Source organism: Aquarana catesbeiana, linkage group LG05, assembly GCF_042186555.1.
Source record: "Aquarana catesbeiana isolate 2022-GZ linkage group LG05, ASM4218655v1, whole genome shotgun sequence".
Classification (NCBI taxonomy): domain Eukaryota; kingdom Metazoa; phylum Chordata; class Amphibia; order Anura; family Ranidae; genus Aquarana; species Aquarana catesbeiana.
The window spans coordinates 145,425,328-145,445,448 of record NC_133328.1 but is presented as its reverse complement, the minus strand read 5'-3'; the positions used below and the strand labels follow the sequence as shown (position 1 = coordinate 145,445,448).

The following is a 20,121-nucleotide window of genomic DNA, read 5'->3' as shown; positions in this document are numbered from 1 at the left end:
TATGAAATAAATTTCAGTTTAGCGTGTTCAATACTTTTTCCCGGGGTCATTCCATTTTATTACACAACTTCATTTCTGAACTTGTTTTCTTTGTATGTATGGATTGCATGGGTTGTTACCTACGTGGTGAGAATTTAATATCAATAGCACCTCTAGAAATATATTTATCTTAAAAAAAATTGTGCCGTGTTCAATACTTATTTTGCCGGCTGTACCTTATTTTAGACACAGATGTCATCACCAGCTTCTCTGTGAAATGAGGACAGATCATGGCTGACGGGGGGCGGGAGTTGGGCTAGCAGGGTGCCTTGCATAACTTTCTGAAAACCTCACAAGTAATCATGCATAGTTAAAGCACAGGCTCATATTAACAAATGCAACTGTGCTACTTGTTTCTAAGCCATGTTAAGGTGGAAGCTGAATTTAGATATCTGTACAAAAGCATTTGGTAGCCAAAGTCAGAATAATTCTTTCAATGTGTTTTATAGCCAGAACTTTTAGATGCTTAGCCCTGCTATCTACAGTTCAAGGTTTACACTATGAGACCCCCATGCTAAAGCGAATATTTGTCATTCTGAATACTATTGCATTTAAATCCTGGTGGTATAAATTTGCTACAGGCTTCCTATGTCTTGGATACTCAATAGTAGAGCTGCATAATTCTGGCCAAAATGAGAATCACAATTTTTTTGGTTAGAATAAAGATCACGATTCTTGCGGCATAAAATCTTTCACATTTATACAAAAAAAATTGGGCTAACTTTACTAGTTAGTTTTTTTTTTTAAATTCATTAAGTGTAATTTTTTCAAATAAATTGCATTTGAAAGACTGCTGCGCAAATACAGTGTGACATAAAATATTGCAACAACCACCATTTTATTTTCTAGGGTCTACTAAAAAATGATTTTAACTTGAAACCAACAAATGTCAGAAAAAGGTTTAAGTGGTTAGTTCCACTGCTAAAGAATGTTGTGATTAAGGGTGCACCGAATGGGTGATTTGGTGCCGATACCGAAAATGAAAAATACACTAGGCCGAAAACCGATACCGAAAATGACTGTTTTTAAAAAATATTTTTATACAGGAGATGGTTAGAGACTGGGGACATGGTACAGGAGATGGTCAGAGACTGCAGACATGGTACTTGAGATGGTCAGAGACTGCGTACATGGTACTTGAGATGGTCAGAGACTGCGGACATGGTACAGGAGATGGTCAGAGACCGCGGACATGGTACAGGAGATGGTCAGAGACTGGGGACATGGCACAGGAGATGGTCAGAGACTGCAGACATGATATAAGAGATCAATGCAGCCTTGCCTGTGTGTCCCCAGTGCAGCCTTGCCTGTGCAGGGGAAGAGAGAGGAGAGCCGCCGCCAGGTTGATTAGAGCGCCGGGAACATCACAGCTTTCGTTTCAATAGTTGTGTGTTCCCCGTTGTGTGCTGTCACATACAGCATCTCCCCCTTGTCCGGGGAACTTTGATAGACAGATCACCCGTCCCGGGATTGGATGGGTAATCTGTCTATCAAAGTGCCTGGACGAGGGGGAGGGGCTGTATGTGGCGGCGGGGAACACACAGCTTTTGAAATGAATGCTGTGATGTTTCCGGCGCTCTAATCAACCAGGAGGCGGTGGCTCTCCTCTCTCTCCTGCGCTATACGATGCCCCCGTAATGGGCGGCATCAGAGGCTGGGGGCAGAGCCCCGCTCCATTTTCGGCCTTCTTGCAAATTGCCGAAAAGGCCATTTTCGGCCGATATGTTTCGGCGGCTGAAATTTCGGTGCATCCCTAGTTGTAAAACTGCCCGTACTGCAGACTGCCCGTTTTTTTTCCTTTCTTTTGATAGCTGTTGGCTTCAGCAGAGCACAGAGAATTCACTGCATAGAAAGAATCTGGAAAATACTTTGTCAAGATCGCAAGGGGGAAAAAAATCGCAATAACTATTCTTAACACTTAATCGTGCAGCTCTACTCGACAGCAAGAGTTCCCTGTCATGTTTCTTGACCTTGTTCCTGTCCACCTAGATTTTTCAATGTACCCACCCATCTTTGTGTTCCATGATCTTTTTTCAAAATGTAAATAATGTGAAAGGTAAGAAAAAAAGCGCGAGCCAAGACCCTTTCAGAATTTGTCAGGTGGTTTGGTGGGAAATTTTCTGTGAATAAAATGACGTTGACTTCACCAATAATCAATAGTTTTTTGTCTTGTAACTTTTTTTTCAGAAGATACCAGCAAATATAACAGTGATGACGATGAACCTTCCTCTCCCCTCTACTCATCAACCTTTAGCTTCAAATCTACAGAAAAAGCAACCAGCAAAACATCAACAAAGAAAGGTAATGTCATTCTTTACGTTTAGACTTCCCTTTGCTCCCTTCACAATTTAATTACAGTTTTAATGCAGCGTACACACGAGCGGACTTTTCTATCGGACTGGTCCGATGGACAATCTGATCGTGTGTGGGCTTCATCTGACCTTTAGCTGACTTTTTCTGTCGAAAGTCTGACAGACTTTAGATTTGGAACATGCTTTAAATCTTTACGTCGTAACTCCGCCGGACCCAGAAATCCGCTCGTCTGTATGCTAGTCCGACGGACAAAAACCGACGCTAGGGCAGCTATTGGCTACTGGCTGTCAACTTCCTTACTTTAGTCCGGTGTACGTCATCACGTACAAATCCGTTGGACTTTGGTGTGATCGTGTGTAGGCAAGTCCGTTCATTAAAATGTCCGTCGGACCAGTCCGGTCGAAAAGTCCGCCCGTGTGTACGTGGCTTAAGAGTTTTAGCACTGGGCAGAGAACTCAAGCGGGAGATCTGTTAGGAGGAAATAGATGACACAAGCAGGCTAGAGCATGCTGCACTTCAGCCCTGGAAGATTTGGCTGCTCAATGACCAGAGCACTTTTTGAGAGCACTGCGTCGCTTTAACTGACAATTGCGCGTTCATGCAACCCTGTACCCAAACAAAATTGGGGTTCTTTTTTTCCCACAAATAGAGCTTTCTTTTGGTGGTATTTGATCACCTCTGCGTTTTTTTATTTTTTGCGCTATAAACAAAAAAGGGGCGACAATTTTGAAAAAAAAAATTTTTTTTACTTGCTATAAGAAATATCCAAAAAAAAAAAAAGTAAAAAGAGTGAAAATTTTGAAAAAAGCACAATATTTTGTACTTTTTGCTATAATAAATATCCCCAATTTTTTTTAAAAAGGCAAATTTTTTTCTCACTTTAGGCCGATATGTATTCTTCTACATATTTTTGGTAAGAAAAATCGCAATAAGTGTATATTGATTGGTTTGCGCAAAAGTTATAGCGTCTACAAAATAGGGGATAGATTTATGGCATTTTTATTATTATTATATTTTTTTTTTTTTACTAGTAATGGCAGCCACCTGCGATTTTTATCGTGACTGCGACATTATGGCGGACACATTGGACACATTTTTGGGACGATTGACAATTATACAGCAATCAGTGCTATAAAAATGCACTGATTACTGTGTAAATGTCACTGGCAGGGAAGGGGTTAACACTAGGGGGGGATCAAGGGGTTAACTGTATTCCCTGACTGTGTGTTCTAACTGTAGGGGGAGGGGACTGACTATAGGAGATGACAGATCGTGGTTCCTAGGTATTAGGAACTCACTATCTGCATATCAGTACAAGGATTTGTGTGTTTACACACACACACACGTTCCTGTTCTGCCTCTTGTGCCCGCGATCGCTCGTGGCCGTCGGTCATCGCGACTGCCGGTCACGATCACCTGCACCCCCCGAGTGCATCGGGCGCGTGCACGCGCCTGCTATCCCGCTTAAAGGAGCCGACGTATAGCTACGACGGCTTGCAGGATCGTTCCGGCCTGCCGCAGTATAATGATGGCGGCTGGTCGGCAAGTGAATAAACTGTACAGATTGAAAAGTATGTAAAGCCAAAACTTTTTTTTTTTTTGGATAAAGTTGGTAATGGTTAAAATTTGATTAGGTATCCCCCCCCCCAGTCTGTGGCTTGTCCCAGAGATTTCACTTTCTGTTCTCTTTTAGACAGCCTTAACCAGAACAGGTGTCTAAATCTGAAGATTTTCCCTCACCTCTTGTTCCCTTGAATATGCAAATAATTTGGAATTTCCTATCACTTTCTTTACTGAATACAATGGTCACAGGATCATTAGAAGAGGTATATCTCCTGCATAGGGAATAACATGGCAATGAAAGCCCTTACCCACTCTGTTCCGGACAAAAAGAAAAGTGTTGGCTTTACACACCTTTACCACCTGCCACAGTACATATACTGTGGCGGGGCAGCATATGCAGGCAAAATGACATACTCAAGTACTCCAGCTTGCTCCAGTTTAGTGGAGCCCCCCCCCCCCACACACACACACACACACACACACACACACACACACACACACACACACACACACACACACACCTACCACTCGCAACCACTGTCTAATGGATACGGTAGGAATTGCAGATCCCGATGATCATGTGATCCCTGTATGATCACAATGTCTAGGGCTACAATTATTGCTCTAACTCTCACGATGTTTTGACGTCGCTTCCGCCCTGCAATGGTATGGAGACGGGTGTGGGCCATCTTCCCCTCACTTGTCTCCATACCCAGCAAGGGATGGCTCCGGTAAGTGGCGGAGGGCACCAGAGTGCGACGGAAGGGGGGCCCCTCTCCCGCCGTCGAATCCGCCGCAGAGACCACTATTATCAGAAAGCGGACCACCGGCCGAAGAAGAGAAAACCGGGGTTATGGCAGCTAGCTGCTGCCATAACAACGATATTCCTCTTCAAATTTAGGACGTATATCGGCGTGCGGCTGTCCGTATGTGGTTAAAACATTTAGGTTTTTTTTTTTCTTAACATACTATCACCAGTCAGTGTCCCTGATCACCGCTACATCAGTCATATGGTGACGCTTGTACTTTTCTTCTATTCATTTTAAAAAAAAGTGAGACAAAATTACAACTTCAAAAAACTTGCCATGCCTCTTGCTAAATACTGTTTACTTTGCAAAAAGGGGTAATTTGGGGGGAATTTGTACGGTCTTGGCATTTTAAGGGCCTCAAGAACTGCGATGGGCCGTCAGTACATCAGAAATGATCAATTTTCAAATATATATATACCACAGTTTGTAAACACTATAACTTTTACCCAAGACATGTAGCAGAATACATTTTGGATATGTTTTATAACAGAAAGTAGTTATTTTTTTCCGAAATTTTCTTTCTTTTTTGTTTATGTCGCAAAAAAATAAAAAACCCAGTGGTGCTCAAATACCACTAATAGCTCTATTTTTGTGAAACAAATTATAATTACATTTGCGTACAGTATTGCATGACCACACAATTGCCACAGTACCGCAGAGCTTAATAGCAAAAAATGCCCTGGTTATGAAAACCTTTCGGAGCTGAGGTGGATAAAAAATATATACTACACCTAACATGTATGTTAACCTGCATTGATGTCTGAAGTGAACAGAGGTTTAAGAAAAGTTTAACTTTAATTCTCCACACTATTGGCTGTTGAAATAACATTTTTCTATCTATTGAGGGACATAGGAAGTTTTAATCTTTGGTTATACTACAGGAGGATTGGCAAACAGACTCTCTAGGCTGCCCTACTACCAGCATTCCATATTTTTTTACTCTTGTCCCAGAGGATGGATGTCTTCTCTTCAGTTCTGGTGTGTGGAACAAATTTTGCTAGAACCTTTTTTCTTAAAGCGGAGTTCCGCCTTCCCCTCAAAAAATTCAAAGTCAGCAGCTACACATACTGTAGACGCTGACTTTTAATATTAGGACACTTACCTGTCCTGGAGTCCAGCGATGTTGTCACCGCAGCCGATGTTTTCATTGGGTGCTGCTGCTGCCGCCGCCATTGCCGGTGCGGGAACCCGGCAGTGAAGCCTTTCCGCTTCCCTACTGCGCATGTGTGAAGCGCGGCTGCGCTCACCTACTGACCCGACAGGGAAGGAAGAGGAGGGGGTGGACTTCTGACGTACCTCGCCGCGGTGAGGTCCAACAGAAGTAGGGACCGGGTACCTATCAAAAACAGTTTTCGATAAAGAAGGATTGGAACCCCTGTTAGTTTTTATTGCTGTCATTGCCCCCATTAAGGAGGCGCAATCTATTCGACCTGTTTAACATTATCATTAAAAATGAAAATCCTCCAATGGGTACACTAGTTCTGGTGGCCCTAAAGGATTCCCTTAATTTGCAGGAATTTCTGCTCCCTTTCTGTTTGACTTTGGAGGAGGAAGTGAAGGGAAATCTCCACAAGGGGACGCTGATGGGGGGGGGGGGGTGTATCTGGCAGGTTATAACCCTCCCTTGCTCTGTCCAAAATGGGGGAAAAAAGTTTTGCCTATAGTTTTACTAAACAAGCTGAAGTTAGAAACTGCAACAGATTTTGCGTTCTCTAGGTTTTTTTAATTTTTATTTCATTTTTTGAAATTGAGTCTTATTAGGTCAAAGGAAAAAGCAGAAGATACAAGGTACAAAGATTATAACGTGAGATGGAGGGGTATATCCTCCCACATAAAGGATTGCAAGCATCTCATTGATTTCAGCTACTTTCTTCACCCAAACGGCAATAGACAGCCGTTGTGTCCGCTTCCAACAAAACGGGATACAGCTCTTCGCTGTTGTAAGCAGGAGAGGCAGAATAGATCGCCTTTAGACCTTACTCGAAAACCGGTGGTGGTGCAGAAGTAAAAACGCAGGGTCCTTCATTAACTCGTGATCAGTGAACTTTTGGGTTATACTGTGAACCTCTGCCAAGTATGATTGCGAAGACAGCAGGACAAGAAAATGTGGAGGAGGGAGCCAAATTCCTCTCCACACCTCCAACAAAGGTCCAAGCACTGGGGGAACATCCTATGGATCTTTAGCAGTGTATGGTACCACCGGGTCAAAATTTTAAACCCGGCTTCCTGATGTTTAGCACATATTGAGGTTTTATAAGAGAACAGCATAATTCTCTCCACCTGCTTATCCGTGAGGTTTAGCTTTAAATCCAGTTCCCATTTGGCAATATAAAGAGGTCTGAAGTCTGGTGGTGGGGAAATCAGCAAACGGTAAGTTTGAGACACAACGTGTCACAAAGGAGATTGCTCCTTGCAAAGGAGCTCAAACGCGGTAATAGGCCTCCTAAAAGCGTCTGGGGAGGGTAGGGAACCTATAAAATGAGCCAATTGCAATTTTTGCCAAAAAGATAAGCCTGCCTACTCCTGGCCATCTAAGATTTGCTGTCTAGAAACCCAGTGCCCCATTGACAATGAAGTGTCAAGCCTGAAACAACCCTTCAGACCTCAGATCTCAAAATCTAGGGTCGTTGAGGCCAGGGCTGAAAGCAGGATTGGCAATTATGGGAGTGAAAGGAGTGGGAAGCTGGGCAATAGAGAAGTCTCAAACCGCCTTGGAACAAACCCTCCAGGTCTCCCCCACAGTGGGGGTGAGCCAAGGACTCATGGGGGCAAGTCCATTTGGCACCACAGCAATGACTCCAGCGGAATCTCAGAAAATATCTTTTCCACCTGAACCCATTGTTTCAAAGGTCCATGACAGCACCAGGCCAACACTCTGGTCATATGGTATGCCGTGTGATAGAGGCTTGCATCTGAATGGGCCATGCCCCACAGCAATTTCAGTGGGCGCAGATTCAACTACGCAAGTCGTAGAGGCTTCTTAATTCATAGGAAAGTAACCAGAGCCCGATTAACCACACGCAAAAACGGACCCATGATATGGATTGGAAGGGCCTGAAAGTAATGAAGCAATTGGGGGATTATTTTCATCTTGACGATATTACACTGGCCGAACCAAGAGAACAAGCCACACTGCCAAGACGCTAGGTCTATTTTAATAGCAGTCAAGAGAGGGGGAAAATTAATTGGAAAAATGTCTTCTACCTTACCAGGCAGATAAATGCCCAAATATTTTATACAGGATATGGCCCATTTAAAAGGGAAATCTGTACGAAGTAGATTACCTAACGAGACCGGCATTGCTATCCTTAACGCTTCAGATTTCTGAAAATTTATCCGACAGATAGATCTTCATATGTCTTTAGTTCAGAAAGCAAATTCGGAAGAGATATCAATGGTTTGGACAGAAAAAACAAGTCACCGACATATGCTGCAAACTTAGGGGCTAAAGCTTCGTCTTGATGAATTACGTTTGATATCTGAATTATTTCTAACTGTTTGTAAAAAGAGTTTAAGTGTGAGAATAAAAATCAGGGGGGAAAGGGGACGACACTCCCCTGTCACGTCCCATTTGTGATCCCAAAAGAAGTGGACAGATGGCCATTCACTTTTACTTGTGCAGAGGGACAAGCGTAAATAGCATTGATCCAATTCATCATCCATCTAACCAAGACCTATATGTATAAGTCTCTTTTTAAAAAGACCCAGTTCATCCTATCGAATGCCTTCTTGGCATCAGTGGAGAAAAGCAACAATAGGGATCTTCCAGGCTTGAGCAGCGTAGATCAGATTTATGGCCTTAGTCGTATTTCCTTGAGCTTCTCTTGTAGGAACGACCCCCACTTGGTCAGAGTGGACCAGCTGGGGAATCCGTTCAATCAGTCGCATCGCAATGATTTTTGTGAATAGTTTAAGGTTGGTATTCAAAAGAGAATTTGGGCGATAATTTTGACAATATAAAGCCTCATGTACACTGCTGCTGGTAAACTAGCGTTCAGAGGCAGTTGGCTGCTTTTTTCAGCTGAACTCATCCAATGTTATCTTATGTGTACATGTACACAGGTTCATTTAATGTCGTTTTTAGGCAGTTGCGTTTAGAGGCTTTTCTTTGAAGGCAAATCTTATGATGTTATCTTAAATAAACGCTCCTAGATGCAAATACGGCTAGACGGGCATTTTTAAACGCTGGTTTCAAGCTGTCAAAAAGATCGTTCAAAAGAGGTTGCCTCAGCGTCCTGCGTACATTAGGCTAAAGGGTCTTTCCCTTCCTTTGAAATAACAGCTATGTGTGCACATAGCGTGCCTTCTGGGAAAGTGTGTCCCCTGTGCCCGCTTCATTATATGCCGCAAGAAAATGAGGGGACATGAGATCTCTGAAAGTGTTATAATATTGGAGGGAATAACTGTCTAGGCCCGGAGCCTTAAGCGATTGCGTTCGTGCTATGGCCAAGGATGGTTCTTCCGCCGAAAGAGGTTCCTCCTCACCTGCTGAGGGCTCGGGTCGATGAAGATTATATAATGACATATAATATCTTTGGACTATCTCAGCGATCGCCTTCATCGCATGGACCTTATGTTGAGTCTCATTAAAGAACTCGAGAATGCGGGCCTTTTGAGCGCTAAGAGCACTTGTCAAAAGCTTACCACACTTGTTGCTGTGTTCGTAGAATGTGCTTCTACATTTGGCCACTGTAGTTTTGGCTCTATCTAGAGGCACACTCAAGTTTTAGTAAATCAACCCCCATGTGTAAAGTGTCAAACAGGCATAATTTAACAACTCCAATGTGAAGAGGATCAGCAATGAGAAGAATGGTGAATCGATCTGTAGACTTTCACGCATAAGTATCTTCAGCAAATGACCGTGTTTCTGGTGAACACCTTGTGCTGAACAATCTCAGCCAAACCAACAGATTCTGATCTACACACAGCCATGGGCAGCTTCTGAGCCTTCAGAGGCTGATGCTGTCTGATTTTAAGTCACTCGAGTCTTTGCCTGATGAGCTTGCCCCTGAGAAGTACGCTGCTGTTACTCCCAAGTTAAGGGACTGTTTTTTCGCTTCTCTTGATGTAGTTTTCACTACCTTGAAACTAGAGGATTCGCTTGTTGCCCATACCAGTGCTGTTTCTAGCCTTGGGCTATTTGGATCGCCTAAGGCCACTTACTTTTCTAGTGCACCTGGTGCTTGAACTCTTTCTGTATGACGATGGGCAACTCCATTGTTGGTTGTGTGCTCCCCTCAAGCTGTAAGTAGCTTTGTACCTGTTTTGGGAGGATTTTGTAAACAAAAAAAGTTGTCTACCCCCATAGTGGATCCGGTGTTTCATCAGATTAAGCAACCCGTCAGAATTTGTAACGGAAGTGATGTTCCGTCGCCACCATCTTGCTACACCCTGTACTCGTCCACAGTAAGGATACAGTGAGAAGGAGGCAAGCGGACATCTTGTTACACCCACCGGAGTCTGACATTTCACACTTATTTTTACCACTAAATGGAGCTTATATAGTGAAATACAGTATTTGCAAATCCGTCTGACTGTTTTGATGTTGAATTGCAAAATCGGCAGCAAACCTGTGAGATCAGCAGGCTTGCCACTGCTTTTACAATTCAACATTAAAACAGTGAGATGGATTTAAAAACACTGAATGTCACTACATAAGCTCGGTTTAGTCGTAAATATAAGTGAAATGCCAGACTCCGGTGGGTGTAACAAGATGTCCGCTTGCCGCCTTCTCATTGTATCCTTACTGTGGACAAGTGCGGGTTGTAGCAAGATGTCGGCGACGGAACGTCACTTCCATTACAAAATCTGACAGGTCGCCTAATCTGATGAAACACCGGCAGTGTCCCCCCTTAATAAAATGACTATCATACCAGTAGAAAATGCACCTGTGTTTAACCACCTCAATACAGGGCACTTGCACCCCCTTCCTGCCCAAGCCAATTTTCAGCGCTGATGCTGTTTAAATGACAATTAAATGGTCATGCTACACTGTACTCAAACAGAATTTTTATCATTTTGTTCCAACAAATGGGGCTTTCTTTTGGTGGTATTTGATCACCTCTGCGTTTTTTATTTTTTGCTAAACAAATAAAAAAAAGCCTAAAATAAAAAAAAAAAAAACAGTTTTTCTTTTGTTTCTGTTATAAAATTTTAAGCAAGTTTTCTCCTTCACTGATGGGCACTGATAAGGTGGCACCAATGAGGTGCTGATAGACGGCACTGATATGCAGCACTGATGAGCATTGATAGGAGGCACTAATAGGCACTGAAATGCTGCACTGATGGGTACTTAAGGGTGGCACTGCTGGGCACTGATACATGCCACTGATGGGCACTTATATTCGGCACTGATAGATGGCATTGATAGGCATCACTGATGGCACTGGCAGGCATTGGGGATGGGCACTGATTGGCATTTCCCTGATGGTCTAGGGTGGCATACCTGGTGGTCCAGTGTGGTGCCAATCCCTGGTGGTCCTGGCGGCATCCTGGGTGGGCATCTGGGGGGGGCTGCGCTGATAAACAATCAGCACAGACCCCCCCTGTCAGGAGAGCAGCCGATCGTCTCTCCTTTACTCTTGTCTGTCAGACGCAAGTGAGGAAAGGCCGATCAACGGCTCTTCCTGTTTACATCGTGATCAGCCGTGATTGGACACAGCTGATCACGTGGTAAAGAACCTCCGTCAGAGGTTCCTTACCGAGATTGGTGTAGCGGTGTGTCAAACTGACACACTGCACCACCAATCGCCGCGATGCCCGCTCCCAGGGTGCGCGCCAGAGCGGTCATTCTGGGAGGCAGTCATATGAAGTCCACCCAGAAGGAGAGCCTTGACGGCGGGCGGAAAGCGGTTAAGCACTTCAATACCAGGCACTTTTACCCCCTTCCTGCCCAGGCCAATTTTAAGCTTTCCTCGCTGTTGCACTTTGAATGACAATTGATTGGTCACGCAACACTGTATTCATATAAAGTTTATCATTTTTTTTTCACACAAATTGAGCTTTCTTTGGTTGTATTTAACTACTTCAGTACCATGCACTTTCGCTCCTTCCTGCCCAGGACAATTTTCAGCGCTGGCAGACTTTGAATGACAATTGCACGGTCATGCAACACTGTACCCATGCAAAATTTTTATAATTTTCTTCCCACAAATAGAGCTTTCCTTTGGTGGTATTTGATCACCACTGGGGTTTTATTTTTTGCTAAGCAAACTAAAAATTTTTGAAAAAAAAAAAAGTTCTTTTTCGGTTCTAAAATTTTGCTTTCTCCTTCACTGACGGGCACTGATGAGGCAGCACTAGGTTTTTATTTTTTTTTTTTTAACCAAAAAAAGACAAACTTTTGAGAAAAACACATTTTTCTTAATTTCTGTCATAAATTATTGCAAGTCTTTCTTAATAAATTTAGCCTAAAATGCATTCAGCTACATTTTTGGTGAAAAAAACCCAATACAGTGTGTATTTAGTCTGTAGAAAAGTTAGAGTCCACAAACTATGGTACATATCTGAAAATCGATCAATCCTGATATACTGACAGCCTACCTAATTTCTTGAAACCTGAAAACACCAGGACAGTACAAATGACCCCTTTTTGGAAAGTAGAAATAGAAAGTCCAAGGTATTTAGTAAGAGGCATGGCGAGTTATTTGAAGTTGTAATTTTTTAATCAAAATTTTTGTTACATACTGTCACCAGTGCAGTACAGTGTTATATAACGGGGTGTGGCAGTGATCAGGGACACCAACTGGTGACAGTATGTGTTTTTGTTTTTTTATATATATATATATATATATATATATATATATATATATATGTACTGTGACCCAACCAAAAAGCCATTTGAAGCCTTTTTAGATCTGTTCTTGCAAGCAGGTCCTGCTCTTCAGCCCTTCTGTGACTGACTTTACTGTGACAAACTATAGCTGACTGGTTAAAATAGCTTAAAGGATAATAAGTTCACCATTGGGAACATATTACTAGTTCCATCCATTTTTAGAGTGAAACACGTAACATGTCCACAATACTGGAGCCAATCCCTGGCCTGCTGCCACAGGGAGTGTGGCAGCAGGCCAGGGATCTCTCCAAACCCACCCCACCCCGCTGTCGCTGTTTAAAAAGACCATGGCTGTGCGGGGTTCCGTCCGCGCGGCCACGTTATTCATTTATTCATTCACAGTTTTGTGAATGAACAAATTACTAAAGTACCCACAGACTTTGCTGCTTTTTACCCACAAAATTGTTTTTATTTTTTTTTTTAAAGTTTACTTATTCTTTAAAGAGATCTCACTGCTGCTGAGGATGATCCCATACTTATGGAATGTATGGAGCAAATGGCTGTAGCTTTAAACATATGGTTTACTGGACTCTTCCCAGCTTATCTCTTGCGTGGGTCTCCTGTCAGTACACAAGCGCAGGGTATTATTTGCCTGCAAAACCCTGTGTCCAAGAAACATCTGAGCTGCATTGGGTCTCCCCTTGACACCATTATCAAGGACACTACTGGTGTTAAGAGCAGGCAAGGCCTCCTCAACAGAAGTGTCCTAAGGAACAACCTGCAGTCTTCTCTCTCTTTATTGATTAAGAAATGTCCCCCATGTTTCTTCACTCCTGCATCCTCTATTGAAGTCCATTGAGAGACAAGGGTCCCACCACTTTGTCATGCTGTCAATACTGCTTTGCCACAAAACTCAGGCATACAGTATTTTGTTTGCCAATTTCAGGTAGTTCTGTATGCAGTAGTATAACTGAAGGTGAAAAACTTCTTGACTCCCTCTAAGACCCCAAGAAAAGGATGTAACTACAAATATCCTGTTTTACCAAACACTTAGCCTGGCAGTACACAGTTCGAAGTTCGGCCGGTTCAGCAGGAACCGGACGAGATTTGAATCGTTAATGTTTAGGCTGAATTTACCAAGTTGATCAATCAACTTTGGTACAACCAGCCTGCTGGATTCTCTTACGATTATCACTTGCGGCTGATGTAGCAACTTATCGCTAATCACTGTCTTCTCCCGGCAGGGACAACTTACCCCTCTCGCCCCCATCAGGAGCAGACAATGGCCCAGCAGGAGGGATTCCCGCATCAACACTGTCTTGATGGGGGAATAAAGCAAATTTCTTTGGTTGCAGGAAAAACTGTATCTCTTCTGTACCATGATAACAAGTGTGCCTGTATTTTGTGTAAAAAAAAAAAAATCTTCCAACCTGTACCTATATGAGCACGGCTCCCGGCACTCAGCTGATTGTCGGATCGCTCTCTCCTCTCTTCCCCTCCTCCCCGGCTGACATCAGCGCGAGGGCCTGGCCCCCGCCCACTGGAGCTGTGAGCAGGAGAATGAAGAGAGCCAAGGAATCAGCTCAGCGCTGAGAGCAGAACTCATATAGGTACAGATCGGAAGATTTCTTACATGGCACAGGGACACTTGTTATTATGGGACAGAGGGGATGGGACAATTTAGTTGCAGTGGGTTAACAACCACTTTAACTTTTCTTGACTGAAAACCTTGAAACCCTTGCCACTGGTTGAGTTTTTTTTTTTTTTTTTTTTCTTTAAATTAGAAGAACCTACAAAATTAATTAGTGATGAGGACGAGCCTTCCTCCCCCTTTTACTCTTCAGCAATCAGCTTCAAGTCTTCAGAAAAACCAGCCAGCAAAACAACAACAAAGAAAGGTAAGATGGGGGGCTTCAGATTTTAATACCAATGGTAGATATATTTGTGAGTAAATATGTTGAAAAGATTCTGGGAACAGCTTTATGAAATTATACCAGTATTAAGTTCTGTCTTGAGGTGTCCATTTCTCAACTTTTTTTTTTTTTTTTTGTTCTAGTGTGGTCTGGCATTACAGTTTTTGGGCCCACGAACTGAACTTGATCGTTAGTTTTGCTCTGTAACTTACAGCTCTTCCATTTTCACACACAGCAAAAACCACCTCAGATGGAACGCCAAAACAAAGACGACCTCCAAAGCCAAAGAAGTCTGATGTTTTTGTGAATTCAGATTCCGACTTGGAGTTTGGCTCCCCAAAGAAATCTACTACTCCCAAAGGTAACTGGTAACAAATTCTTCAAGAATCTTTGCATAAATTATGAATAGCTGTAACTGAGCCACGTTGGATGCTTTTGATAATTACCACCAATCTCTGCCTCTCTCTGAATACTAATTGAGTTCACTGGTTTTAATTTCACTAAAGTTCCCCTTTCTCCCCATTATTTTCTATTATCTAGGGACTAACCATTTGAAGACCTAGGTTCTTGTCTTGTTAATGCTTAGTGGTTTTATTCTCTTTGTTCTGGTGCCTGTTGTCCCTGGGACAGAAAATAATGGGAAGCCTAAATGTTTACAGCAGTCACCACACCAGGAATAGAGGGGAAATCTTCCAGTGAGGTCACAAGTTATTGCGACAACTGTCTACAGTGAGGGAAAAAAAGTATTTGATTGCCTGTTGATTTTGTACATTTGCCCACTGACAAAGAAATAAGTCTATAATTGTAGGTTTATTTTAACAGTGAGAGACAGCATAAAAACAAAAATATCCAGTAAAACGCATTTCAAAAAAGTTATAAATTGATTTGCATTTTAATGAGTGAAATAAGTATTTGATCCCCTATCAATCAGCAATATTTCTGGCTCTCAGGTGTCTTCTATACAGGTAACGAGCTGAGATTAGGAGCACACTCTTAAAGGGAGTGCTAATCTCAGCTTTCTTTATCGTACATCACAGGACACAGAGCACCATAATAATGACTATGTGGGTTATACGCTTACCTTTAGGAGATTGGACACTGGCAACCAATAGTAAGACGGTTCCTCCCAAATAACCCCTCCCACACTGGAAGGACCTCAGTTTTTTTCACAAGTGTCTTAAGTGTACTAAGTCATGTTTCGCAAAGGGGTCAAATACTTATTTCACTCATTAAAATGCAAATCAATTTATAACTTTTTTGAAATGCGTTTTTCCGGATATTTTTGTCTTCCTATAAATATTCTTTAACATGTACATTCATGTAAGTGATAGCTGAATTTTAGCGTGTGCCCACTGAAGAACTCCAGCAAAGTCCATGTTTTGACACAGCAGAGATACCCACATTACCACTCTGTATTTATATGTTCAAATGATGAAGCCATGCTGTATGAGGAAATGCACACAGGAACCTGTCTCCTACTCCCACCCCACAGTATGCACTCCTGTTTTTTCTAATGCTATAGATGTCACTTGCAGGAACCTGACATTTTTAGAGATAAATAATGAGGTGTTTCAGCTCATACTACACTCAGAAAATATTAAGCATACCTATAACATTTAGAAGATTGTTGTATTTCTTCTGTAGTTCTCAGTGTAGTTGACTTTGAAATTCCTGCTATAGGCCACTAGGAGGCATCATTGTGTTACAGATAAGGTAACGTTGCATTTGTGTTCTTTGTTTTAAAGCAAAAGGAAGAGGGAAGAAAAGGAAAACATCAGGTTCAGAGAATGAAGGAGATTACAATCCTGGGAAGAAACCCACATCCAGCAAAGTACGTATGCTGCTATTAAAGAATGAGCACACTTTCAGACAAAGCACACTTGTTGTTTTTGCAATGTCCTCAGCTAATCGATCACACCCTCCCCTTCTAAAGATGCATATTCGCCTAAATCTAATGCCCACAGCCTCCGTGGGCATAGTCCTTATGGATCGTTTACATTCTGCACCCCAAGTCATCGGTCTCCTGCCCTTGCCTTATAAATGTCTGTGGTGCCAATCTCCCGACATCTTTGTTGACTAAGCTTGTTTTGGATGGATGCAGATTTTTTATTTTTTATTTTTGTTACAATCATAAATATAAGATATAAAAAAAAATGATAAAAGAAGAAATAAAAGTAAAAGTTCCAAGTATATTTTTCAAAAATAAACGATGTTGAAAACAGTCATTAAATCATTCACCATTCTCCACCTTGTTCCTCTTCTTTTGTGAGTGCAATCTCCGCTCTTAGTAGGATTTGACAAGAAGAGTGAGAATTCCCAGTGATGGGGAAAGTGTAATTTTTTTAAGGTAAATGTTTTACAACTTGCTCTGCCCCCCCTCCTTTAATACTTATCTGATCCAGCGCTGTGCACAGTTGCATCTCTTCTCTCCCCTCTCCCTCTACTCACAGGGACTGAGGCAATAAGGACTAGATATACCTGGAGAATAACTCTTGCAAACTATCCCTCTCATACGTTCCCTAGATCCCCATGTCACACAGCCCACAATAGGTCATACAACATTTCTAACCCTAGTGCCTCTGAGCACCTGGAGGAACAATCCTAAATTCTCCCCTGGGTTAGTAAAATCATTCTTTGTGTGGACGGTCCTGATGGAGGGCCCTGCACAGAACATTTTTGAATTTTGAGGATTTGAGGAGACAGTGGGTGCACTGGTATACAATGGAAATAGAGAGGTTAAATGCTAATGATTTGGAAAAAAATTTTTTCAAGTTGGAGATATTTCTGAATATTTCAAAAGCTTGAAACAGATGGGAATTGGAATCAGGGGTTGTGTAAGAAAAAAAAAAAAGTGTTCAAGTGTCAAAATGAAGAAGTGGTGTGATGATGGACAGCTTTGGCAAGTGCCATTGGATATGTCATGCTGGGGTGCTGTTGGGTTTTACCTTTGCAATAGGGTTTTGGAATAGGGACATAAACACTGCTATCATCTTGACACAAATCATGTTAAGGTAGCGTCTATGTAGTCCCAGACTATTCTGTCAAAGGCCTTCTCCACATCCAAAGACCAAAAAAAGGCCTCCAACATTTCAAATTTGTGTTCACTGTTGTAAATTATTGGCTTTGCTAGTGTTGTTCTGGGCCTCCCAAGCCTCCATAAAGCCCAAATGCAGATTTTTTTAAATTAGTTTTGTGTTTATTTTTACACAATTCCAGTTACTTTACCCATTTTTTTTTAACATATTCTTTATTTCAAAAGTTTACACATTGGAGAAGAATGTAGTGGCCAAAATTAAATTGCGTGTTTTGATGTACTTTATACACAAGCTGTATGTTGCAGTTGTCCAAAATTGCATTCTATCTGTCCTGTTAATGCAGACCTGATTCAAGTATGATAATGCATTCAATATGGGTAACACCATGAGCTAACAACAACAGAGTTATAGTAAAAAAAGGAGCATATTCATATTGTGAAAATATTTCAAAGCATAGGCCATCGGCCTTGAAAATCTCGTGTTAAAACAGTAGATCTAAAGTCACACAGCTGAAGTCGTTTTATAAATCCTAAAAATAAAATTTAAACTTGGCCCCATCCCCACCTACTGGAAAAGTCGAGATTTGCACATTGCCTGCCTCTGTGTGCGGATTTGTCACTTTGTGATTGGGGGAGAGGTCAGTCACAGCTGACAGGTCACATGACCAAGCCGTTCCTGGCTTACTTCACCCCGCCACCCCACACACACACTTTACACCCGGAGTGATTTTTTTTTTTTTACATTTTTCACACATTAAAACCAACATTTTGTGCTTGAACCCCCATACAATTATGTATTTTCTGAAAGAAATACAATGGTATCAGTTTCAATTTTCTATGATTGATATTTGTGGACTTAACATACTTTTAGCTAAAAAATACACAAAAATAAATTTTAGGTCACACAAACACAATATACTCTTCCCACTTTTAACTTCTGGTTCTGAGTTGGAAGTGTGAGTGGTTACCTCATCCCCCAGTGGAGGATGGGGGGGAGGGGACGAGGCAGACAATGAATTATGACCCTAAAATTATTGCTCTCTATTTACAGAGATAAATGTGTGGTGCAATAACTACACATTTTTTACATACATGTGTGGGCCCTGAGTGTTCTCACTTGTTTTACCCATATGGAGTCCAGGACTTATAAATGGTCTAAGGGCAGGAAGTGGCAAATAGCCTGTTGCTGACTTTAAAGTCCTGAAGCTAGCAGGGTGCCAAGTTTATAAAGCACAATGCTGCACTTTAGTAATATATCACACTCAATGATATAGATGCAGTAAGGCCATACCACTGTTTATTAAATGGCGCCCTTGGAGTGCGTCTAGCAGTCGGAACAACTGTTTTTAGATTGTCCCTTTAAATATTTAGATCGGCCAGTTTGAATATATCCAGGAAGCCCTGCTTTCTTAACCTCTGATTAACTGTCTGTGACCAAAATATACTAATTACAATGTGCAGATGTAATTTTTATTGCGTGAGTTGGGTCTTTTACATTATAATTGTATAATTTTTAAAACCCTTCTCTGCCACTGTTTTTATTCCAGAAATCAAAGAAAACAACCGCATTTGACAATGATTCAGACGTGGACATTTTCCCATCAGAAACTGGAAACGAAAGTGCGACAAGGCAGCGGCCTGGCCGGGCCAGGAAAGAAGTGAAATATTTTGCAGAATCTGATGATGATGATTTTGCTATGTTTTAGTTATGTGCCCGAAGAGCACCAAACTGTTTTCCAGCAAAGTATCTTGTGTAGTCCTCTCGTCCCTCCTGTTGGCGACTTTTGTACATTGTCTTATTTTATGTGATGACGTATTTGATGTTTTTTATTATCGTCGTAGGCATTTTAACATTTGTTGTTACACATACAGTTTTCTGCTCTTTTTTACTCATGAAATGTCATGTACTTGTATCAATTTGGCTTGTAGAAATGTTTTAGACTGCCGTGCTCAAGCACACATTTTAATTGTCTTGAAAAAAAAAATACAGAAAAAAATAACAGAGCAGCCCTGCTTTTTAAGATGAAGATAAAACATTAAAAAATGGAAATACAATAGAGTTTGTTTTTTCTTAGGAGAATAGGGAAGCTGCTGCAGAAAGGGTACTTAAGCAATAAGACCTCATCCTGAACATAACACTGATAATCTACCTCTCCTTAATATCTAGCTAGTGCTCTGCCGAGGAGGGCTTATCCTGTTGCAGTGCTGTGGTGCAAGCTTTAAACTCATCTGTTTGGCTTTGACTGATCCCTTCTTCCTCCTGCTTTCTTTGGTCTGCATTTACATTACTAGCTGGTAAATGATGGTATACTGGATCTGCATGCTGGTAGTTTGGAATTCAGAAAGAAAATTCTCTAATGTCACTCAGCTCCCGCACAGACTCAGCCACATAAAACCCCATCGATTTCAACCTCCATTTCGGGACTAACCCCACAGGGGGATCCACTCACTTAGCAATGGTAGATCACAGGCACAAGGGAGCTGGGACAAAAGAGCCAAATGACATCTGTTCTATAATTGGCCTACAGAAAACTCAAACCACACTCTGGGTAATAGCTGCTACCTTGTCCCGGAGCAATTTTGACACTGCTCCCCGTATCTGGTTCTAGCTCCCTCTGAGGCAAGCACCATGCAGCCTTTCTATGTCTGAATTCTTTTGAAAACCTTGACAGGATT

At 41.9% G+C, this 20,121-nt stretch overlaps 1 protein-coding gene across 1 annotated transcript in view; it reads left to right on the top strand.

Moving 5' to 3' along the window:
* TOP2B (DNA topoisomerase II beta) overlaps nt 1-19,500 on the top strand; it is a gene marked incomplete in the record, with an annotated part of 144,007 nt that extends 124,507 nt beyond the window's left edge. Inside the window, 5 exon segments of the mRNA XM_073630261.1 lie at nt 2,227-2,340; nt 14,283-14,396; nt 14,647-14,772; nt 16,157-16,242; nt 18,993-19,500. Of these exon segments, the coding sequence (XP_073486362.1) occupies nt 2,227-2,340; nt 14,283-14,396; nt 14,647-14,772; nt 16,157-16,242; nt 18,993-19,151 (599 nt within the window).
* Between the last annotated feature and the right edge of the window lie 621 nt (nt 19,501-20,121).